Source organism: Epinephelus moara, chromosome 20, assembly GCF_006386435.1.
Source record: "Epinephelus moara isolate mb chromosome 20, YSFRI_EMoa_1.0, whole genome shotgun sequence".
NCBI lineage: Eukaryota > Metazoa > Chordata > Actinopteri > Perciformes > Serranidae > Epinephelus > Epinephelus moara.
Genome location: NC_065525.1, coordinates 17,967,358 through 17,992,943, shown reverse-complemented (window position 1 = coordinate 17,992,943; position 25,586 = coordinate 17,967,358). Strand labels below are relative to the sequence as shown.

The 25,586-nt window shown below is 42.2% G+C and overlaps 1 protein-coding gene across 1 annotated transcript in view; it reads right to left on the bottom strand.

Moving 5' to 3' along the window:
• b4galnt4a (beta-1,4-N-acetyl-galactosaminyl transferase 4a) overlaps positions 1-25,586 on the bottom strand; it is a 179,517-nt gene that overhangs the window by 49,184 nt on the left and 104,747 nt on the right. The window contains exons 4-6 of the mRNA XM_050073770.1: positions 19,312-19,407; positions 18,365-18,455; positions 16,446-16,546 (exon numbers count right to left, since the gene is read on the bottom strand). Coding sequence (XP_049929727.1) covers positions 16,446-16,546; positions 18,365-18,455; positions 19,312-19,407 — 288 coding nt within the window. The remainder of the gene's footprint in view (positions 1-16,445; positions 16,547-18,364; positions 18,456-19,311; positions 19,408-25,586) is intronic.

The following is a 25,586-nucleotide window of genomic DNA, read 5'->3' as shown; positions in this document are numbered from 1 at the left end:
TGGGAGCAGCATCTGAAATGTTGGAAGCAAAGTTTGCAACTTAAGGGTAGCTGCACTGGAAAATCATCCACAGAAATCAACTTAAAAATAAAAAACACCGACATTATGATTTTTAAGGCATTGACAATGACTATTTTGGAAGGGTCCTGTCTGCGAATACAAAATGTGGATGTCATCAGCCGTCAAATTTGGTTGTTTAAAAAGGGACTCTGCAAGATCCTGATCACTTCCCTGCTCACAGCAAATTAAGAGTAATTGGGAAAACAAGATTATATGCCCCGAAGCAACAGGGAGAGTCAATCAGGAGGCTGGTTCTGATAGGCAAAGTGAGCAAACAGATGAGAGCTAATGCCTATAAATAGACTGGAAATCAGAAAGAGCCATTCTCTGCCAATACTGACTCTAAGAAGCCGGCTCATCAGGACTCTTGGGGCTCCGGTTTCAGCCCTGCGGTCGAATCAGTGCCCATTCATTTTCTCAGCAAGCCAACGCGACTAATTAGGGCCCCTGCTGCTGCTGATCCATAATGAAAGAATAAGGCTAAGATCACAGTGGGCATGCCTTTAATTGTTTGTGCTGGCCACACTTCTGGGTCTGAAACTGGTCAGAAAAAGTCGCAGCGCGCGGTGTTAACACATCACAAGAGCCTTTCAGCTTGTAAATAGCTGCTGATCCTCACTCTGGGCGCAACAATGTTTTCGCAGAGAGCCGCGCACGCAGTAAGGCACACCTACATGATAATGACACACACACACACATATGAAATGGCAATTATACAATGGCACCTCTGAACGTGCTTGCTGGCATGAGAAGAGAGCCGCTACGGGAAGAAAACCTCAAAAAAACAGGCAGTAATGTCTGTCCAAAACCAACTAGGCCCCTGGCAGCGCTGAAGCCTCAGAGAGTCTCTGTGAAGCAGTTGGCTGGAGAGGAGGAGGAGGACACAATGTGCGCTACTGTGCCTTCACTGCGAAGCCCACAGCATGCTGCTGCCGTAGTACATTTCCACACCAACAGTTTCCTCACATATTTCTCCTCCGGCGCAGGAAGAATGGTGGAAGTTAAATCACGGGGAGAGAATATTTAAATGAAAAAGTGAGCAAGGTAGTAGATCAAGCTCACTCAGCTAAACTTCATTTAACAAGTTTACATTAAAGATGAAAACTTTCCTTTCAAACCAACACACAGTTTAATGTGTATTGAAATTCAAACAATTGCAGCAAATTACTTTGTGTTGACTTTAATGATAGTTATTTGAAGCTGAGTGCAGATCGTGTTCACTCAGAAATGGTGTGACGCTGACGGGGTCTGGGGTAGGTTTTAAATTAGCACTGACGGTTGTTTAATTTCATAGTAAGTGGTTTGTGGATAACGGTGTGCATCAGACGGTGTGTGGACCATTTGACGCCAGACCATCTTAAACGAGCACTCGACTGATTGAGCAATGCACATGTAACATTATATATATATCTAATATTGGTTTTTGGACTGTGTTATGTTCCTAAAAAGTTGGGACATTGCATAAAACATAGATAAAAACAAAATGCAGGGAAATAAGTATTAAATGCATCATTTTTTTTAGTTTAACATCTTCTAATCTTGACATTTTAATCCATGAAAATGAGGTGCAATAAAGTGTGTGGCACGGGTACAAAGCATTGAACACGCTTACGGATATTTATATAATACTTGGAGAGACCTTTATTAACAATGCCAGCTTCCAAACGCTTCCTGTACAAAGAAACTAATGTCCCACAGTGTTCAGAAGAGATACTGGCCCAGTCTTCCACACAGACTGTCTTTAAATCTCAAAGATTTTGAGGGGCCTGCTTGTGAATCTTGAGAGAGAAATTCCACTTTCAAAACTTCCAACAATTAGTGTCCTCAGTTCCCTTCTTGTGTTGTTAGAAGAAAAGTTTATGTAACACAGCAGTAAACAACTTTTTTGGAATGTGTTGCAGGCATCAAATTCAGCATGAGTAATATGTACAGGAAACCTAAAAAAGTGTATTAGTTTGAATATAAAATATCTTGTCTTTGTACTGTATTCAACTGAGTATTCTGTTTTAACTAATGTTTTGCGGCCTCTCAACTTAATTAGAAGGGTTGTAATAATGTAGCCTCGAGCCACCAGCCTGAAAAACAAACGAGAAGGTCAGGTAAGTTCACTTCTTTTATAATCTACAACCCCAGATTTTTTTTATTTTAAAACTTGTATTCTTCAGCCCCAATGGTGACATCAGCTTTGTGCAGCTCCATCTGGAGTCACAAAAGGTTTTATACGACTTTTACACACATGCAGAAGAACTCCCCATCATCTGCGAACAGACTGATGTGGTTGAGCATTTGTCCATAAGGAGACCCCGAGGCTCCACTCACTGACTGTCCCATCAACCCCCAAATAGTCTATACAAGGTATTGTTATTGGTAATTCAATATAGAGAAGATATTATAGATATTATAAGATGTAAATAGTCAAAAGAAATCCAATACAGAAGACAAAAAAGAAAGAAAAAGAACAAACTAATGAACTTGTGCGACACAAGTAGGGGAGCATGTTTCATTACAATTTTTCAGCTTCCATATTTGCCACAAAAGTTAAAAATGGTTGCCAGGTGGCAAGGAAGCATGCAGTTGATCCCTTGATAAAACAACAGATTTTCTCCAATTGTGATGAGCCCTCCGGCAAAAAGAGGAGTTACTCCAAATATGGCCATGGACACAGATGGGGCAACCAGCCGTCCAAACATTGTTGAAAAAGTCAAATTATTAAATCCCCAAAATGAAATAGTTTCGGACATGACCAGAACATGAGATATTAAGTGGCCGAAGACACCTCTCACATGCAGGATCAATATCAGTGCCAATCTTAGCCAACCAAGCTCTGGACCAGTGGGGTCGGTGAACAATCTTAAACTGAACCACAATGTGTCACAGACAAATAGAGGATGAATACATTTTTTGAGTAGCTTTGTGCCACGCCTCGTCCAAACTGCTCTCCAATATCTCCTCCCATCTCTGCTTTAAAGAGTCCAAAGCTGCAAGATTATAAACATTGAGTAATTTGTAGAGGCTCTCTGGAGCGACAGAGGAGCAGCTGCGGCAGTCGGCTCACACACACACACACACACACACACACACACTCATCTATGTTACATTCAAGAACATAATCTAAAAGGGATGGGCAAGGGCAGGAAGGGAAACACCCAAAATGAGAAGCCACAAAGCTTCAGAGCTGTAAGTATCTGTCTTTTCATGTTTTTTAAATAGTGTTTTTGCTTTTGTTTGGTTTTTTTTGCTTGTTTGTTCTAATGTTCATTGTTTTTATGGTGTTTGCATATGTTCTGTTTTTGCACTATAACACTTAAACAAAAACCTCTTCCACATAACCTAAGTGAAGTGATATTACTGTTGCACCTGCACACAACTATGCATTTATTAGCTGCACTACCCGCTTCACTTGTCCGTCCCTCTTCTAAATGTCCAGCATGTTGGCTGGTTTGTGTGTTCATCAAAAACAAACAATAACGTGACTCAGTTTGATGCTGCTAAGTCTTGTGAATGCTGCAACATTCGTCTCTTGGAGACCAGTCAGCTCAGAGAAACAATTATATCTGATTATTAATACACCAACACTGCGACCTGTTAGTGTTGATCTCAATAATTATCTGCACCAGTCACGATACTCCCACTGCTTTCTTCTGTCTTGGCTATGATTGTTTGGAAGACAGTGCTTGTGTTCCACTGTGGATTTGTTAAAGTTGTTTTGAGCATGTACTATCAAAACTTAGTTTTCATTTCATTTTTGATTTGTTCCGCTCGAACGCACAACTCCAGGATAAGGGGGGAAAAAGCAATTCACAACGAAAACACAATTCTATTTACATACCCTGACTAAAAAGAAGCAGGGAGTTGAAAAATCTTATTTTTCTTGCCCCTTATTCAAACCATAAACCAAAGAAATAGATGATCATTCAATTTTAGTTGATGAACAACCGGTACTTGAAGTAACATGAGAAAAAGACCGATCAAGAGCCATACATAAATAAATACATAAATAAATAAAAACTGTAACTCCTTGACTGCTTTGAGTTTTCATTATGTTTTGTTCAGCACATCCTGACTTACGACAGCGAATACTGCAGAAAGCAGTGCAGTGGAATCTCATTTAAGCTAGTCTCCCTCTAAAGGATCATCATTAAAATAAACTCTGTCACTGCAAAGCGCCGTCTGTTTCTTAAGAGAAGAAGCTAAACTTTAGCGAAAGTTAAATAACTTTGACAAATCATATGGTGATGGAGTAGGAACCTCAGCAGAACTTTTGAAATCTTTAAAAGCAGAGAAAAATGAAGCTGTGACTTAAAATTTTAGAACTAATATAAATGGGAAACTTGCGAGACAGTACTGTTGAAAATGCCTCTGTAGTTACTGTACTTACATGTTTATATTCTCGCCGTGAGTGTATTGTTTTCTCTGGAAAGAGCTGTTGTTCAGATGAAAAACAGCGTGATCACACAGCGGAGGCAGCACTGCAAATATATTCATCTTGGCGAGTCATGTTAACTAGTGCTGACTCTAAATACAGTAAATCTGTTTTTGTGTGTGGAAAAATCTGCGTACAGGCAGAAAACATGGTCATTACATTTGTTTTGAAAGCAAATGAAAACTCAGAAGAGAAACTGAACTACAGGGCCCCCATCTCATTTTAACATAAAGAGTTAACATGACAGGAAATGCCATGTCATGATGGATATTAAGAAAATTATGCTTCTGACCAGTGACATTCAAAAAGGGCTAAGGCCCCGTCTACAGCAGCACAGATGATTTTTAAAACATACATTTCCTCTGTATTCTGGCCTGTTGTCTCCAGGCAAAAAGAGTTTTGGATCATTAAAACTGAGATGAGCATCCTACAGAAACAATAACAACAGGGGACGACCATTTTGTTCACACTTTGTCAACACTGCTTGGTCTAATGACTACTTTACACTTAAACCTAATACTGCTGCACCACTGTATGGAGAAAGGAAGCCATCGGCTGCGCCTAGTGTTATTTGGTCCACCAGAAATTATGTGTACAGAGATATTTTTTGGACAAAACTTCTTTTGAAACGGAGAGGGAAAATATCAATTTTTTATAAATATCTGTATCTATGTAGTCAGGGCCTAAGACTTTCAACATACACGGTGCCAGTTTTGTGTTACATATCTTGTGTATTAGCAAGGAGAAGTAGTTAGAAATGAGCAAACGCAAACAACTGAGCATTTTCCAGGCTTTTGAAATAAGAAAGCGGACAAGCCTAAGCAACGAAAAATACGCAGAGAGCAGCAGTACGAGTCTGCTAACCTGCTAGCATTAACGTTACAATGACAGAGTTTGATTGAGATGATGAGTATCTGGCCCTTTTATTGTTTATTGTAGCAGCTTGGTTTGGGCTTCGTGTTACATATTGTTGCTGTTTATTTCTTATACCTAACTGCTGATGATGTTGCTGTGTGTGCAAAACGAGAGATTCTGTTGTCTGCTAAATGCCTGTACATTTCTCTGGGCTATATTCAGTATATTATATTGTATTCTATTATTTTGCTGGCTGTTGTTGTCAGGTCTGTTAGCTTGTCTTTGAAATGCATGTGGTAGTTTTATGGGGGTGTTGTGTGGGTAACGTAAATGTTAATCTCTTGCTCGCTCACTGCGTGTGTCCAGGCGTGGGAACCTATGTGTTAAAGGTACCCTACAAGTGGGCGGGCAGTTCCTATGCATACTATGAAAGACAATCCTGCCAGCGCCACTGCATACAATATCATATATTTATATATATATATATATATATGTGTGTGTGTGTGTGTGTGTGTATGTTTCAAAACACAGATGACAAATTTTGTGCAAATGTTTGTGATTCATTCAACACCTTTTCCCAGTGCAAATATACTGCGTATCATGTTTTAAAAGGTTCTGAATTCACGCAGTTGCTCATTAACAATTATGTCCGCTTCCTGCACTTGAATCTGTCAATACTTCAAACACTCTCCTCCCGCAGATAGATTTAGATGCTCCAGATCATTTTGAGAAAATCTGTAAATTGAGGGTTTTATAATATGTAGTTTCACACAAAAGGAGAAAAACATTAGTGTCAAGGAGCAAATCTTCTCGCGAAATTAAAGGTTGTTTTTCTCTTTTCTTCCCTGTCAGATGGTTAATTGACTGTATGTGAACAACGGCAGGATCAAAGTCATTGTTACGAGGACAAAATACGTGCAGCGCCTCAGCTTTCCCATGAAAGTGGCAGATGTTCTCTGAGGTATGCGTGCGCATGCAGTAAAGACATGAGAAGCACACACACACACACACGCACGCGCAAACACATATGCGTGCAGACATTATTTCCCACTGAATGATGAGTCATTGCTCATTGAGAGCACCATCTCCTCACCAGAGTGGGTGGGAGGTAAATCAGAAGGCAAGCAGCCAGGGAGTCATGAGGGGCAATGCACACACTTCTTCATATCACATCTTAAAAAACACCCCCTCACTGACACATTGTCTTATTTTGTTCTTACTTCAGAAAGCCCCCTCAGTGAAATAAGGCAGGGAACTTTGGGACCAAATTTCTTAAACTTAAAGCAGACAAGCAACACTGACATACACCAGCCTTGCTCTAACGTAACCTTTCTCACACAGACATCAACACACACACACACACTGTGTCTCTGTGTGAACCTCGCCCACATATGTAGGCACCTCGAGAAAACTAATTTCAGATGGCCACTGGCCCTGAAACACTGAGAAATGAAACACAAAACAGGGTCAAGGAATAGAAGAAATATGAGTGTGTAATGGAGCTATGGAGACATTACTCCTCTCTCTATCAACTCCTTTTCTTCTATATCATCTCTTTTTTTCTCTCCATATGAGACGAGAGAAGTAATAGAGAAACAGCTGACCTGTGGTAGAACTTCAGAGTGTTTTCTTTCTCTTATTCTGTCTTGCCTTCAGTGTGGGGTTTTTTTTTTTTTCAGCTGAATTTGCACTGGCTGTTTTGTGTGCAGGGCGAGGCCTTCACACTGTCTGTGGCTGCATTCGTGTTTTCTTTCATGTTGGTAGTAAACAGGAAAACAGGAAACCTGACATTTGGAAAAATGTTCAAGAAAAGAATGGTGGTGTTCTTCGTATTGGCATAATAGTCACATTCCATTTAGCTGCGTCCATGCTATGACCCTGGCATTGTGCTTGGTGGCTCCCTAAAAACACAAACTCGTTATTTTAGAGCTTTGGTAAACCTGTGTTTTTCTCGAGAGGTCTTTTTTTTAAACCTAGGAGGCCTTCAACATAATTTTCAGTCAAATCAAAGCAGTTCCACGGTTTGACTTTAAAAAATATAGTGACAAATAAAAGACGGCTCATTTTTAAACATTGGAAGCTTGACAGAGGAAATAAGATGAAAAATATGATAAAACTATAACGGCATATACTTATATACAACATTTGTATGGCAAGGCAACTTTTTAACATTATTAAAAAGGGATTACCTGCTTTAACTCATACTAGGGTGCAATATTGCCTGCACAGGGCATGCGGCTCTCACCTCTGACGCTACAAGCAAACATTAAGGCGGCTGAGCCAACACTGTGGCGACTAGCAGTGCGAGCTACACTAATGGTGCAAACAGCACTCAAACACTGTTCACAACAGCAGCAGTATTGATAGAGCAAGCACTGTTTCAGGGGAACATCACCTGAATTAAGAATTTCAATACGTTATTTCCATGGCCTTGTAAAGTTCAATCAACACCTGTGAACATGAGCTGCTCTCTGTCAAAGCCAGAAACCACAGAAGTAAATGTTAAACTTGTGATGTCATGGGGTATAAAGTCTGGAGCTGCTCCATTGACAATTTATTTTGTGGATCCAGCGAATGTTTATTTTCATTTTATACCTAAATGAGCTTTATTCTATTGTTCCCATCTGAAACAGAAAATGTACCCATATACTTAGAACATTCCCCTGGGTGCTCTCAGTGTCATCTATAACATTCATTCATTCATTTTCTGTAACCGCTTATCCTGTTGGGGGACGCACAGGAGCTAGAGCCTATTCCAGCCAACATTGGGCAAGAGGCAGGGTACACCCTGGACAGGTTGCCAGACTATCGCAGGGCTGACACATAGAGACAGACAACCATTCACGCTCACATTCACACCTACGGGCAATTTAGAGCCACCACATAACCTGCATGTCTTTGGATGGCAAGAGGAAGCCGGAGTACCCAGAAAAAGCTTATGCTGACACGGAGAGAGCATGCAGGCTCTGCACCCAGCTCCAGACTTTTTACTTGATGACATCACAAATTTTACTTTTTAAACTCTTGCTTTTGGATTTGGGAGAGTTGTTCATGTGTACTAATATTTTTAACTATCTTCGACCTAAAGAATAACATGTATGAATTTTAAAAATGGGCATAGTTCCTCTTTAACCTGGGGAGGAACCAGAGGGTGGGTCTTATGCTTCTGTGACAACCATGACCCGCCACTTTGGGTCCAGACACAGTTATCACAGTAACTGCCGTATGAGTGCAGTGCAGAGCAGCAGCGATGAGCTAGCCAGTGGGACATAAAGGGAGGGATTCAGATGAACAAACATGCAGAGGTGGCTGGCCCAGCAACACACAGACACACAGAGAGGTAGCATGACTTAAGTCTCTGCTCAGAACGCTATTACTCCACTATATCATTACACAGCTAATAAAGGTTTGCTGCTATGTTAATGTTCTGAAGGTTTCATACAGAACCTTACGGACTAAAACTATTCAATATTCTTACCTGTGCATGCATCACTCAACTCAAACAATCCCCTGCCTGTCGCTAATCATTGTGTTTGCAAACTTGAAGGACATTTCATGCCAGGAAAAGCACAGGAGTAACTAATAAAATTAATCATGGCCGCATGACTTCAGGAGTTCCAGTTTTAGGGCCCAATTATTGTGGCTCATTGTTAAGACTCAGTGATACACTCAAATGGAACAAAGTCATTAATGTCTTTAATTCTTTCTGTGTTGTTTCTCTCATGACAAGTCAGAATGTCTGCTCTGAATAAAACTACTGTCCCTGGTGAATAAATCATTCACACTGAACTGCAATCATAGTGAGCCAGGCACAGGTTCAAGCCCCGAACGTCTGGGGAGGGGGGGGGGTCACTGACGAGATTAGTGAGGAGAAAGGAGGAAGAAAAGCAAAATATTAAAACGACAAATCTTCCACATGCATTTGAAGTGCTGCTGACTGTAAGAGGAAAACAAAATGGCTAAATGAAAATGGCTCTTTATATTTCTTTGAAAAGGCTTTTAGGCCAGGCGATAAAAATAAGAATATGCAAAAGGAAACAAGGTCACTCATTAACTGACTTCGAAGCTCCAGAAAAACATACTGACTGCAACACTGTGACCTCAGTATAGACAACAGAGAGTGCTGTCACTGGCCTAATTGCAATCAACTTAATGTGAAAAGAAAAGCAAAACAGGTGCACAAAGAGCCACAGTCTGCAACAGTCTCTGTTTTGATTGTGACCCCTGGGTGCACTTGTCTCATTACGCAGAAATACTCGGTGCCTTCGAGTGGGATCATGTTTACAGTGTTCGGGAGACGAGTCCATTCGAATGAAGTGTAGGTTTTTGAATGGTGTGGGTTTTTTTCCCCCCACCTTCAAGGCAGTCGCTGATTTTCATTCATTTTTAGTCTGGCATAAAATCAGCCCGCAGACACTTCAAACTATCTCCAGTCGGGTAATTCGTCACAATTATCCTCATGTCTGTTTTTATTGTTGTCAAAGTAACATTATCAATGGGTGGTTATACAGCTGTTAGTCGTAGTTTGAATCAAACGTTGTGCACACACTTGTAATGTCACTGCAGCAAGAATAAAAGCAGACACAGACATGCTGCCTGCTGTGATGGATTGCCTATCTAAAGCAGGTCTAAAATTTTAATCTTGGGGGCATCCATTCTATACCCTGTGTTTATTTATGTCTTTCCAATGGGATTACTGGATGCATGGAGGATGGAAATTTCAACTTGGAACTTAAACAAAGAATGAGGCTCATTATATGCATGTCACGGTTTTCAATCCAAAATTTTCTATTTATTATTTCTAGACAGATGTTGTTACCTGGCAAAAGCTTTTTTTTTTTTATGGCATACATTTTGATTAGTCATAGTACTGTAGGTAAAGCAGAGGCGTTACTAATAACATTATCAATGGCATCTTTCTATCCAATTGTCCCAGTAAAACAGTGTGACAGCGAGCCAGCATGCACAATACCAGGAACATGAAAGCAATGCAGCCATAATTTATTTTATTGTGCCTCGAGGATCTCGAGCCGCAGCAGGGGGGAGGACAGGGTCCAATTTGGGAACCTCAGCATTGCATCTCTACTTTTTGCAGATGATGTGGTTTTGTTGGCCTATCACACCATGACCTCCAGCATGCACTGGGGAGGTTTGCAGCCAAGTGTGAAGCAGTCAGGGTGAGTCAGCACCTCCAAATCTGAGGCCATGGTGCTCTGCCGGAGACCAATGGATTGCCCCCTCTGGGTTGGGAGAGGGTTACTGCCTTGAGCGGGGGAAATCAAGTATCTCGGGTCTTGTTCACAAGAGAGGGTAGAATGGAGTGTGAGATGGATCAGTGATGCATTCCCTGCACCGGACGGTCGTGGGAAAGACGAAGCTAAGCCAGAAGGCGCAGCTTTCAATTTACCTGTCCATCTACGTCCCAACCCTCACCTACGGTCATGAGCTCTGGGTAGTGACTGAAAGAATGAGATCGCGGACACAAGCCACTGAAATGAGCTTCCTCCGTGGGGTGGCTGGGCTCAGCCTTAGAGATAGAGTAAGGAGCTTGGACATTCGAGGGAGCTCGAAGTAGAGCAGCTGTTTCTCCGTGTCGAAAGGGGTCAGTTGAGGTGATTCGGGCATCTGATCAGGATGCCTCCTAGGCGCCTCCAATTAAAAGTGTTCTGGGCACGTCCCACTGGTAGGTGGCCCAGGGGCAGACCCTGGATAGCTGGAATGATTAGATATCTCATCCAGCCTGGGAACGCCTTGGGGTTCCCCAGGAGAAGCTGGAAAGCGTTGCTGGGGAGAGGGATGTCTGGGGTGCTTTGCTTGGCCTGTTGCCCCCGCAACCCGACCCCGGATAAGCGGATGAAAATGGATGTTGGAAATGGATGCACCTGTGCCTTTCCTTCATGTAAAATGTCTTAATTGCAAGAAGCCTATAGAAACTGACCTTTTCCATCTATCCACTACGATGAGCCAACAGTCAATATGAGAAGGAGGGTGTTTTTCTTTCAGATGTTACATCATTTTGAAGCAAAAGTATTAAAAGAAAGTAACTACTGAATATGAATAACCTTAATTTCTTTTCAACTGTTACACAGTTCAGTGCCTTAAAGGTATACTTTGCCAATTTCCTAGCAGCTTTGTATCATAACAATGTGGGTAGAATGTGTAAATGAACTGTTGTAGACTTCCCTTCATCTTAACAGCATTCAAATCTCCCAGTTCAAATCATTCAAAGCCGGATGACGTGATTTTCACTGGCTCTAGGGCTGTTGCTCTAACTACTAGCTGTTGCTCTACTTTTTTGCATGCCTGCATACCATGGACACAAAGACTAAAGTGGATCAAACTCACCTCAAACTCAGACCAATCTCAGATTAAATGGTACAACTACGCAGTGCTGGTCAAATAGAAACCAAGATTCTGTCACCATATTGGATATTTCTTGCCTAAAATGTTTTCAGAAACAAACTCTAGTGCACTGTTTGCTGTAATACAAGAATTTGTGAACAGGAAGGGGGCGCCATACTGTCTGTAAAATCAGAGGCTTAAGAATTCCTGAGATCCGACGATAAAACTAAGCAGTGAACCAAGATTTTGTTACTGTGTTGTCTATTTCTCGCCTTAAATGTTTACACAAACATATTTTAGCTCTTTCCTGGGTCAAAACAGCTAGGCTCACATTTTGTCACCCACCAGGAGGTGACAAAGGAGTGTCTAGTGGTCCAGTGAGGCACAGTGCATTCTCGTAGCTTTAGATTATTTACCTCTTCAGCAGAAATGAATGTCACAGCCCTTTTCCTCTGTTTTCTCTGGTCATGAGGCACCAGTTCCAAAAGCATTTGAGTCTTTCTGCTGCAATGACTGGCCAGTTTTATGAAAAGACAATTTTCCAGGAGTGAAACACTTGTTAATGTTCAGTGCTTGGCTAAGGTGTTTAATAGTGTTGGTTACTCATGACAAAGTCTGAGAGAGAGAGCAGCTACTGTTGGTGTTGAATCTCATATTGATTACACTTCCCTGACCCACTTTCCTGCGTGTCTCTGTCTGTCTTTTTGTGTCTGCTTTTGAGCCAGACAAAATAAGTATCATATCACACATGACATACATCAGCACCAGTATGTGTCTGCACAAACACACAGACATGAGCACTGCGCCGGTGCACGAGCATACACGCACAAACGCGCACACGTGCTTTGTGCTACTCATAAGGCTCTCTCAATATCAGACAAGCCGTGGTCTGGTTCTGTGGGAAGCTCTGCAGGAGCTGTCGGACATTCTGATTGAAGGAAAATCTCATTACAGATTAGCTGTGGGCGAAAAAATATGATTAATTCCGAGGCGGGACAATGGATGATCCTCACTCACATTAAGTATATTCGTTTGCGCACAGATAATGTCCCAGCAGGACTGAGGAGAGAGTTCTTATTACAACCTCTCGTCTCTCTTCTCCAGCACACTGACCAGAGCAAGCTGGAATGTGTAAGAGACCAGCCAGAGGAACCAACCATACCTCGAGGTTGATTTTGTCTTTCTGGGTCTGTACAGAAGAGTGTGTTTGAAAGTAACTGCATGAGAACAAGCATTAAGTGGCCTCTATAGAGAACTTATATGTTTACGTATACAGTATATACATATATATATGAATGTGTGCTTTTGTGTATGTGTGTGAGAAAGAAAGAAATGGACCTCCATAGATGACGTCCTCCTTTCATTAAGATGTCCTGCGGGGAATCAGGAGATATCAGTCACATCCGTTACATAATTCGAAAGCCTAGCCACAAAATGCTGACAGGGGTCTCCACGGAAACGACACGGAAACGCTTCAGCTCCCTGCCTCTAGTCCTAACACAGCTAAATGTCTCATGGCAGCACATTCCATATATAGCCAGCTCACTATCAAGGATGACGCTGCTGTGACTCCTGACATAAAGTAACAGTCCTTTACAATACCATGTGTATTTTAAGAGCAGTGAGTCAGGTCAAACACAGAGCTGGAATAATAGCCAGGCCGTTACGTATGAGCAAAGATAAGAAACTATACAACTCAATAGAGACTGACATAGGCATACACTCGGATTTTTACACAAACAGTGTGCTAGGGGGTCAAATTTGACTCATTGCTTATAAAACTTAGATACCTTCTCCTCGACTTCTTGGAATAACTCCAGCAGCTGCCGAAGCACAAAAACCCCTCATGAAATTTTTAAGGACATTTTCCCAAACTATTGGATATTCCAGTTCTGAATCGCTAGCCACTGAAAAAAACAAAAGTACTCTACAGAAAGCTCACTCAGCAGGCAAGATGGCGGCGGACGCTGGTGCTGCGGCTGTATGCACTCTGTGTTGGTGCTATGTTGTGTGTTTGCTGAGTGTAATGGTGGTATACAATGACAATAAAGGTTTCTATTCCATTCTATTTCTATTCTATTCAATTAAATGAGAATCTCATATCCTAATGGAAGCAATGTTCAAGTCATTGTTTCAGATGTTTATTATCAGGCTACCATACTTTTTTTTTTTTTTTTTTGTTAAGATTATTACTATATAATAACTATAACTATATAATATTATACTTTTTTGCCTTTAATGGATAGGACAGCCTGAGTCGAAACCAGGCCGCTGCAGCGAGGACTGAGCCTTTGTACATGGGGCGCCTGCTCTAACCGCTAAGCCACCGACGCCCTCATGCTGCATATTTTAAAGGGAGTTTAGACGAACATCCCCTTGCAAACAGGTGAGACCTAACAAACACTGATTTTTTTACTCTCTATATTATTCTGTCTTATGTAAAGAGAGACCATGTGTCAGCTTGTGCGCTCTCTAATACAAACAGATGGGTATAGCGTAAAGCAGGCCTCTTCAACTGGCTGCCAGTGGGCCACATCCGGCCCGAAGGCAACCTCCGAGTGGCCCAGCATACATAAACCTGATATATCGGTATGACAAAAACATGTAAACTACATATAGTCTCTGGAAGTAGCTCATGAGTGAGTCATCTCGCTTCCCACTGCTTGTCATATCTTTTACAAATCAACGTTCATGTGTTTTTTCTTCACAATTTTCCTTAACCTCGATGGAAAACGTCATTAGGGGTGGTTTGTGTGGGAAGGTATTGGTAGAAAGAAAAGTGCTATATTGTAGGCAACTGAACTTGCTTGCATTTCTTGAAGACATTTCATCTGTCATCCATGAGGCTTCTTCACATCTGAAGATAAGACTACCATGACCTGGATGACTGAGAATCTTAACCAATTCTGCTTCTGCACTTTGTAATGTGCCTGAGTCACATTTCTGACCAAAAATATATTCTTTATTTCAAAAGTGAGATGATAAACATTGCAACCTTTTTACTACATTAATTTGCATTTCTTTTGCATTTAAAATTTGTCATCGCCAAAAGCTAAAAAAGGTTTTAATGAGTGTCTGACCCCTTTACATTTTCTGATTTTAAAGTCTGGCCACATTGAATTCGTAATCAAAGAGCTCTGGTGTAACAAGTTTAATTAATGTTACGAATTTAATCTATTGATTTAAAACAGAATAGATTACCTGTAATTATCTCATTTTTAATAACAGCTACAAGTTATTAGCAGAATTTAAATAGCATTAAAAAAATGGGCAGAAAAGTTTGAGACCTCTTTAAAGCTGAAAGTCTTAAAGCAGGCTTGGCAGTAAGCCTTCTTTTCAGATTAGGGAAGCACTGCATTACCTGCTTTGGGCATAAAATTTGTGATGTGCAAAGACCTCAGAATATACTGTATATGAAACATTAACTTATGAAAGTTGCGCAAAAATGTTCTTCTAAAAAAAAAAGTGCTCGTTACTTCTTTTTTTGTTTTAGCTCATGCAGGCAGATGGGTCACATAATGAGGAACGCAGCAGAGAGTTAGATTTTTATCTGTGAAACACAATGTGTCTCTAAAGACAGGGGAGGCAGCGAGGCCTGTCTGTCAGCCACTGGCACAATGAGTGATCCCTGGCCATAGCACTGCTCCCCTGCCATTACCTAGATGATATTTTTCCACCGCTAAATGTCACATCAATATTCTCGACCGACTAATTAATCTCAGCTCCCATGGAATCTGGTGACATCTCACATCCTGTTGGAATACAGATAGCGCCACAGCTAGACCTTTGCTCCTAACACATATTTGCCCAGAGCACTCAAATGGTGTAGTTCAAACACTGTTCAACCTCATGCATCCTTTCCATCTTAAAAATTTAAGAAGGTTTCACTGATAAAACTTTATTAGCGTGGGCAGTGGCAACACAGCTTGACTTCTATTGGATTGTGGGCAGAGGGTACTTCAAGGATAGATGGGAAAGGAAACGATTTTTCACAGGATGTTCTACAGGAGGATTTAAGTCTGCTGTATTCTGAGCTGTGTGTTGGAGGTGAGTGATAGCCCGAGCGTTAGGATGGTGACATGAGGTGAGCGGGTGATTACTAAAGACGAACAAGGTCAAATCGCTCAGCGTTCCTCCCGCTGTTGTAAGGTTGAGCGCTGGTGGAATAAAAGGCTTATGTTGTTGACTGGTCAGGACCCACTGTTCTGACTAACAGCAACTGTCTCAACATGGATGTCAGATCATAGCGATGTTAGTCTAATAGCTTCCGACCCTCACAATCCCAATAATAACTAAAGAATACTTTCGCATTTCCAATCTGCCGTTATGTGCATGATTGCAAATGAAAGGAAGGAAATCCATTAGATGCCATTTAGAGCTGAGTCACCCTCAGCCTGAATATCATATCAGGTAATAAAGTCACAGTGTAGTCTAATGACAAGGGTTTGGCTTCTCTGCACATGTTGTGTTGTGGAAGTGCATTCCCAGAGGTGTTCAATACACAAAGAGTTTTCTGCTTTTTAAATCATGACATTGAGGAGTGCGAACCTATTTGGGCCACAGGTGATTCAGTTCCTTCCTGCAGTAAAAGCTTGTTGCTAAGCAATGTTAGTTAAAGCCAGGGACTGTACTTAGAAACGTGTACTTAGTGAATTTGCTGAGAATCATAAAGCATAAAGGATTCTGGAGCCTTGTTGATTTTTAGTCCAGCGACTCTCTGTGGTTCAGATGTTGTGCAACAATGCAGCACAGGCTCAGTGCTTACCTGTCCTACATACACCAGCAGTCTGGCGTTGAGAGGGCTCTCATCAGGACTCAGCCAGAACTCAGAGTTATCATCCGATGATACCGAGAACTGGAAATCACCTGGAGGGGAAAAAACACGATCAAAGTGTGCGTTGGTGGAAGCAGATACGTATGATCTCAGATAAGCATAATCGCAGTAATCAGATAGGGCATGACCTAGTAAAATAGACTCTTAGGTGTACAAATGCACCTCAAATTGGATGCCCTGGCTGCCTCTGGCTGTGGTCAGAGCTGTGGCATCTGGCCACATATGATATCAAAAGTGTTTCTCTAACTTAATTTCCAATCCATACGCAACGACTTCTGCATGAGAAAATGAACATTTGTGCACTGATCTAAACCAGAAGGAGCACAAAGCGCAGACGAGCAGCCAGTCGAGTTAGTTAATTAAGGTTATCTTTAAGTATAAACATGGATAATCGGGATACTTGAGGATTATGAACAAGTTCTGTCGGGCAAAACTATTAATAGTAGAAGCTGCATAAAGCTAATTCCCCCTCAGCTGATGAACGCCTCAAGCTGTTGCCTGAGACACTTTCTCCTCTGTTATGGAAAGTACTAAACAGTGCATGTCAGTGTGACTTTGCAGTTCTTTGTCAAAGACTGAGATGACAAAATGGTGTTGGGAGTGGCAAACAGTACTCTGCAGTACAAAGTAGATATACTTACATAGTACAAGCTGATATTCTGTCACAGTGTGCAACGATCATCCTTGCAAACCCTTCTGTTTTTATATTTCCGTCTCCTAGTTGCCACCCAGGGTCACAATTCTCCCATGTCACTTCCTATTTATAACAAATTTTCACAAGTTTTTTTTTCTCGTTTTTGTTACCCCAACCTGTTTCTGGCACTTTACAATGTGTATAAGCCCTACCACTGTTTCAACTGCATGTGTGTGTGGGGTCGACTGGGAGCCTCCCATTCCACCTCGCATAGGCATCTAGGACCCAGAGGTGTGTGGGCATAAAAGGACAGCCGGCTGCAGGTCTGGCCTTCCCCCCTCCTCCTCGTACTCTGCTGGAGTACCAGGGTCATGGACCAAATACTAAACCAAATTAAAGTAGTTGACATAAAAATGCTGATGCAGTGTACTCCATTAGCCAGAATGCAGAAAACAAAGTCTTTAAAATTCTTCTGAGGGATGACCCCCTGTTCCCCCTCTTTGGTTTCCAAATCCTCCCTATTTTTGAGGTCTCAGAATTGGCAAGCACAGTAGGAAATCTCCAAAGTATAATTCATATTTGAAATATACTTGTATCTGACTATATCAGAAAGATAACTGCATAAACTGCCACTGCATTTTCAAGGACACACCACTGGCCTATGAATAGGGTGCAGGTCATGTGACAGTGAGCAGTTTTTATCGTCTGTAATCTGGAAAACCTCCGGGCATTTCTATGCGGCTCACTCAGGTTATTTAGCACTCAATCAATCTACAATAGCATGTAAAAGGTTGCGTCTGGCAGTGTGAGGGTGAAGGGCACTTGTTAGCGTGCTTGTCAGAATCCTGAAGATAGTATGACCTTTGAGCCATCAGCTGGAGAAAGCCATAACACCAGCCAAAAAAAAAAGCCACATAAGAGACCGAAATGAACGGTAATCTAATTAATAACTTCATATTCTGCAATTTGTATAAGGGCACTTGGGTGTTAAGGCTTTTCAGTTCCCATAGCAACTGGGCTCTGGGGTCCTGCAATGAGATTTAGCAGTGAGATCACTGGCATTCAACCCTAATAAAAATGTGAATATCCACTATATTAGTGGCTCTCAAGAGCGTGGATTAAGAGGGCAGTGGAAATTGTCTACTCTTATAAAGGACACATGCTCCAAGGCCCTCAGCCACAGAGGAGGGACTCGCTAATAAGATGAGCTAGTTACCATCTCTGTAAGGGTGAAGGAAGCCAAATATTCTTAGGCCATAGTTCTTCCACTTTGGAGCGACTGCCAGCTTCCTTAGTGTGGTTCTGGTCTGCAGGGAGAAACAGGGATACATTCAGATTATAAATGCAGCTGTTGTTGCAATAACAGATCAGCAAATGAGCTTCAAAAGACTTTTTTTTTTTTTTTTTTTAAATGTGAGTGAACCCTATCCACCAAACGACCATTCACTAAACCAGTGATTGTACAAGTGAGCTTAGCAACCGTAACCATGCACAGCAGGCTTTTTATGCATCGGATTTCTTCACTTGTTGAAGCGGCATGTGTCTGATCTTACTTGTAACACTAGGACTAACTAGCTCTGCAGTGCCTTACAAGAACAATGCTGTTTCCATGTCTTCTGCATTAATCATGGTGAGGATGACGGGATGCTTTTGCCTGCGATGGCTTCAGTCTTTTAGCACAATATCATAGTTATGTGCATATCAAAGTCCCTTTTGCAGGCTTCCCATTTTCAAATGAGTCCGTTTGAAACATTTAAAAGTCAGCCAGAGATTGCGTTTTCAACCGACTCATGGAGCCAACGTTGGCTTAATTAGATAACTGGCAACGGTTGATAAAATCTGTTAGTGACAGTGACATTTCAGCCAGCAAATTGACAATCACCACCTAGAAATGAAAAGCCTGCTACTGTCTTCCTCTGTTTGAAGATAAGGACCCTTTTTTTTTCAAAATTTCTGGTGGTAAATCATGCACTGCTATCATTGCAAACTGTGTATGTGCTGTGCAAGAACGAAGAGCCTGGCAGGTGTAGCAACAGTAACAAAGGGGTTAGAGGCTTTGCCTGCAGTCAGCTTAATATACCTTTAGTGTTATTACATTCAGCCCACAAGAAATACACAACAGTATCAAACAGAGGGTCACTCAGCACGCTCTGTAATACTTACATGAGGGTAGAGAGGGAAGTGCAGGTTCTTTCTGAGTTGGGCTACAGAGGATCCACACCAGTCCTCAAACACATGCAGGTTGGCCTGGCCCTTATACTGCAAACACACAAGCACACACAGAGAGGAAACAGGTTAGTGCACACAGCAACAACAGCATCACATTTACCATTAAATAGGCAGGTTTTGCTTCAGTACTTCAGCTACGCGAGCTCCCATCCTGACAGCAAAATTGCCATTTGCTCTGGGTTCAGTAGATATATTTTCGCACTGGAATGTATATTATACATGATGCCTCCCCGTCGCACATGAGAAATGAACTCTCGGTGAAACATGTGAATGCAGCGTGAAGTTTCCAATGTTCTCACTGTCCTGAGTAAGAGAAGGTGACAGAGAGCTCGTCAGGAGTATCAGGGGGGAGAGTGTGAACTGAGAATGTCTGGAGCAGTTTGTCAGAGCTCATCCCCTGCCCATAGTTTGACATTTGTCTGAATTACACAGGGAAATCACAGGACATAGCAAGGACAGATGGTAGAACCAGTCTGCCTTGGGGTACAGTTTCCTCTCTCTCTCTCACACACACACACACACACACACACAGACACGGGTCTTCTCATATGTGAGAAGAGATGACTCTCTGATGACTCGTGTGTCATGCCGCTTTGGAAGTGGAGTGTTTTGGATCACATGCAATGTAAGAAAATACATATAAATGGAATATGGAGTATGGTAGAGAGGAGTATAATATTTCACATCCTTACACACACATACATTAACACTCACCACAAACAAATCTTTTGATTCAAAAAGTGAGACGCACAGCAGGGGGGATGACACGGACACCAATTATTAAGCATGACATGAGAATTAGAGAGGTGCAGTTGCATGGCTACACATTTACACACACACTCACACATGCAGTTTACGCCTAAGGAGGTTGTCTCAGTGATTTAGTGACCTGAAAACTCGAGCTCTTCATTCTGGATGATCAACCAACTGTACCAACACACATTCGCATACTGTACCCACATATGCTTCCCTTTAATGCGTGACAGCAGACCCCAGCAGGCTGCCACTGTAATGTCGCCACAGATATTTAGAACATCACACAGAACTTGAGCAGCAGCCTGACTCTCGCCAAATGACTGCGAGACCATGCAGTGGAGTTCCCCGGTTGGATCAAAGCAAACGCTTGCTGGATGAAGGTTGCTTTTCTGTGTGCAGAGTACCTGCTAGCTATATAGTCAACAAGTGTGAGCTGTCAAACCAATCAATCAGGAGAGTGAGTGACCCTTTAAAAAAAAAAAAAAAAAGAACCCACACACATAGCCGCGTATCTTGTGCTTTTATCGGAGGGATCAGAGGGGTGAGACTGGAGAGCCCTTCAAGGTAAGCACCTCTACATGTCTGCATTTAGAGGAGAAAGACGTGGATGGGAGGTGTCATGCTCTTTCACTATCACACGGGCATTCTAACAGATGGCCTGACTCAAAGTGGTCCTTTTCATTTATCTCCCGGTTCTGTACGGTCAACTAAGTGCCCGGCACACTGACAGCCGAGCGGCAATTACAGCTCATGCATTAAGCATGAGATATTTTTTGTTGAGCAAACATGTCAGTCTAAAGCAGTGAGACTCCTGATTTTAGATTTTTTTTTCATGTGCACGTTATTTTTCTTTTTTCCTGCAGATAGACTGATGCGAATGAAAAAGAGGACGAGACAGGGATTTGCGGGGTTGACAGAATCAAATCAGAAAAAAGTGGCAAGTCAGAAAGATGAACGAGAGCGTGTGATGTTTAAAAAAAAGGGAGTGGCAGAGAGGGGGAGGCACAGCGAGGTTAGAGAGAGATTTAACAGACGAGACTAGTCCCTGTGTAAATATGCCTTATGTAAAGCTTTTAATAGATTTCCTGTGGGTTTTAAAAGCAAACCTTTTTTCGCCCTGGCCCCCTCCTCACCCATCCTCTTGTCAAATAGCAATAAGAGGGCAGCTTTAGAAGTTCCTAATTATTCACACACACGTATCGTTGTGTAGCCCCGGAGAGGCCACAGGCTGTAAAGTCGGCTTTCTGCTCGGGGGGTGCTTGTGTATAATTGGTTACATTTTCTGGGTGACAGCGCAGCGAGAGGTCTGTCTGTGCTCCGGCCTTGACAGGATGTGGAATGGGGCTAGCGGGAAGTTATTTCTTCTTCATCCTTAAACTCACCCTGTCATCCCTTTGCCTCCCTGACTGCTAAACTCTCCCCTCGCTCCTGTTATGTCATTTGGATTTTTCCCTGTAAGTGCTGCTCCTGCCTCTCGAAGCCTTCGGTGCCACTATCCCTAATGTTGTCTCCTCTTCCGTCTGACCTCTCTATTCCTGCCTCTCCTTGCCTCCGTCTCTGTCTGCGTGCTGCCAAACACTGTCGATTTCTCTCCTCGCTGTCTTTAGTTTCCCTGAGCTCAGCTGTCGACTGTCAGTTCCCTGTGCTGTCTCCCTCTATCTCATTTTTTGTCTCCCTCCCGATTCCTCATTTCAGAGCATAGGATAAAGTAACGCTCACATTAACAGTTTGTATAGAGATGACTTTGATGTTTGTGTTTTTTTTCTCTACTTGGTTGTGTGCGTGGCGTACGGTAGGAACATGCTTGTGCTGTGGCAGCTTGTTGCTTTTCAAACGACAGCTTTTTTTACAACCATGTCAGCTCACATTCCCATTCAGTAATTGGCTGAAGAAGAGACAGACTTGACTGCAGCTGTCTCTCCTACTTTCTTCCTTCACTCTCATTTGTTGTTATTTAATCCGCAACCAGAGACAGACTGCTGTGTTGTCCTGCCATCGTGGACTTTTAGTCTAATCTAAAAACTGGAGGGTTAAGGAAGCAGTGTTTCCTGTACTTGCACCCACTATAGAAAAAAAAAAAAAAAAAAAAAAATCACCACCAGCAAAACAGACTACAGGCACAGCTGCAAGAGAAGAGCAAAAATCAGAGTAGCTCTGCATGTCAATCACAATCATTCTGTCTGCTCTGAAGGTACATTTGATCAGAAGTCGCTTGTCTCACTTAGCTTGGGCAAAGCAGCGAGCAGAGGTAGCAGTCATAGGCGTAAAGTGGCTCTCTGTCAGGCTAATTGCTGGGACCTCCAGGCAAAGACAGGGAGGAGAAGGCTCTATACTGGCAAATGTCTTGAATTTTTTTTTTAATCTATTATTCTGTATGTATCGCTCTATGTTACTGCTAGCCATATGCGGCCATTAAAGGCACGCAGATACTGACATTTTTGCTGATATCTGATCTGATCTGATATGCTGACTGATGTGTCCTACGTGTCTCATATAGTGGATGAATTCCTAAACACTCCACTGCTTCCAAGAGGCTGCAGTCACTCAAAAAGAAGATGTAGAAAATGCACAATAAGTAATATTTTCCATTTTCTTTTGTTTCTTTTTTGGTTCTGGTTTTTAACATACTTCCAAGCAATGATAATGCCTGTATAAAACGATACAATGTGCACTTACAACCACCAATAAATCCTTTATAAATTCATTGTTGATTCAATAGATATTACAAAGAAGACATTGTCAAAATAATGTCCTCGAGCAAGACACCAAGCGCCCACATTGTTTGACAGCTCTGCCACCACTGGTGTTGTTAGTGTGTGTGTGTGTGTGTGTGTTGAATGAGTTAAAAAGAGGGACTGCACAGCTTTTTCTCATGCTCAGATTGAAAAACCCTCTGAGTATGTGCAGTCTACGGTGTTAGCCATTTAAGAATATACCTTCACATGTTGAAAAATACATCCTCTCATGACTGTATTAACGATTTAAAATACATCCTTAATGTATACCAAGTGCTGCGTGCTGTATATCATTTAAGCGTTTAACCTGTGCACAGGCATCATGAGCTGCACAAGTCTCAGGTCCAAACATTTTTATTTTTCAGCCTGGAAAAGAAGCCTGCGCCTTCCTTTTTCTGTCAGTTCTTGTTTTAACTTTCTGTCCATTTGTCTCTCTTAAGTCAGTCTCTCTTAAGTCAGAATCACTTTGTCCTACCCTGTCATCTTCATCTCCACTCACCTCCTCCTCACTTTCATCACACGCCAGATGTAATCCGAGCATCTGTCCCACATATAGTCTTAAGCTACCACTGTTTCAAAGCAACACAGCACCTTCAGCTCAGTCTGCCATTAAAATAAAAAAGGAGGAGAGGGAGATGGAGGGAAACAATTAATGCCATCTGTCACATATGAGGAGTGAGGCGAAAACAGAAATACAGGAGGAAGGGGAAGTGACAGGTGTACGGGAAAGAAGCTGACTAAGAAAACAACAAGTGATTGATAAAGACGTTTAAAATTAAAGAGAGTACAGTATCCAGCTCGGCTTAAGAGGCCGCTCTAAACAGAGCTGTTACTGTCTTGCCGTTCCTCAGACCACACATTTCCATCACATAACCACATCTCTGCAAGCTTGTCTTAGCGTATCTCCGTCTCGGCTGCTCTCTAATATCTCCTCTCTCTCACCCATCTGGTCGCACTATCAACAGGGAGCGCAAATCAGACTCTCTCTTTTCTCTCCCTCTCTCTCTCCTCCAGGAGGCTGTCTCCCTTTCTCAAAAATCTGGTGCAGCCTTCTGCGTTCCTGCTGGCAGCGAGGCACTGACAAATGGCCGCTCGGCGCACCCACTGACGAGCAATCGCACCAACTGACACTGTAAATCCCCTCTGGATAAGAAAAGTGAGACATGATGTTCCTGGCAAAGGCACGCTGGGTATATACAATAGCACTCAGCTCGCTCCCCCAGGGCATATAGGAGAGACGGCTTTAAAGCTCACTGTTCGTAACATATATTATGCTGCGGTTTAACTGAGCTGCTTTGCCGAAATGTAAGTGTTGAACAAATGATCAAATGATACATGTAACATGTGGGTTATTCCCTCTGTGGCTGTGACAGGGATGTCATTGCTTGAACACATTCTATGAAATCTCTCCATCTGAATCCACAGAGGGCATTTAGATAGTTTCTCCCTGCCTATCTCATCTTTCTCTGCCCATTAGTAATTTAGGAACGAGGAGAGAGGAGGAAGCGGGTAAGTGGGCAGGTACGGTGAGGGGAAAAGGGGGTTTTCAGAAGGTGCAGAGGTTTGAAAGAGAAGATTATATGGCGAGAGATAATGAGAACTCATTTCACACTGAGGAGAGCAGTGAAAAATGCAAGACAAGGTTCATATGATCTAGATTCCAGCCTCATCAACTACTGTAATGAGGGTTTGTATAATCTGCCATCTGTCCTACAATTACATGTCTTCTGTCATTCCAGGGATATAGCATGGGGGGGGGGGGGGGTGTGTGGCTGCTGTGGATACATCTAACTGAGGAATGTGAGACAGAGAACGCAGGATGAGCAGAATTTTTCTCATCTCCTGCGAAAAGCTGTCGATCATTCTCCCGACTGGAATGAGAGGCCGGTAAACAGAAATCACATTTATGCCTTCTGTTTGTCTGTTTGACTGACGAGAAGAAAGAAAGACAGACTGACGAAACAGTGAGAAGAGACAAATATCACGCTTCTTCTTCTGCGTCCTCCCCCAGTCTAGCCACTCTCACATGTAATTGTGGGAAGGAGACGAGAGAAAGATCTAATTCCTCCTCCAGTCTTGTCACCGCATGTGTTTCTGCGTGAGGAGCCAGCCAGCTGTGACGACTGCTCCCACCTGAGTCATGTGTCTATGTTGTGCCATGGTATTTTCTTCACTTTCCTTCTGAGTGGTAAATAATAGGCTGTCCAAATCTGCAATACCACATTTTTCAGCTTTGATTTCTTTTTCTTTTTTTTTTTTACAGTACATGAGCCAGTAAAACAGACATTTGAGTCAGTCAGCCAGGAGCCTGTCATCCTTTATCTATCCTCCCTTTGCAAAATGCCACTGTGTTTGGTTTAACACCTTCAGAATATCTGATTAACATCACTGCGCATATTTATAATCCACCAGAGATACATCTGTGGCTTTAAAGGAATACCTCACCCCAAAATGATCATTTTTGTATCTCAGTTACTCACCCACTGTTACGCTGAATTCCAGAAAGAAAGAAGACAACAAAGTATCCCAAAATGTAGAAAAATTCTTGATGACTAGAAGTTGGTACCGGGTTGGACCCCTTTTGCCTTCAGAACTGCCTAAATTCTTGGTGGCATGGATTTAACAAGGTGCTGGAAACATTCCTCAGAGATTTTGGTCCATATTGACATGATAGCATCACACAGTTGCTGCAGATTTGTCAGCTGCACATCCATGATG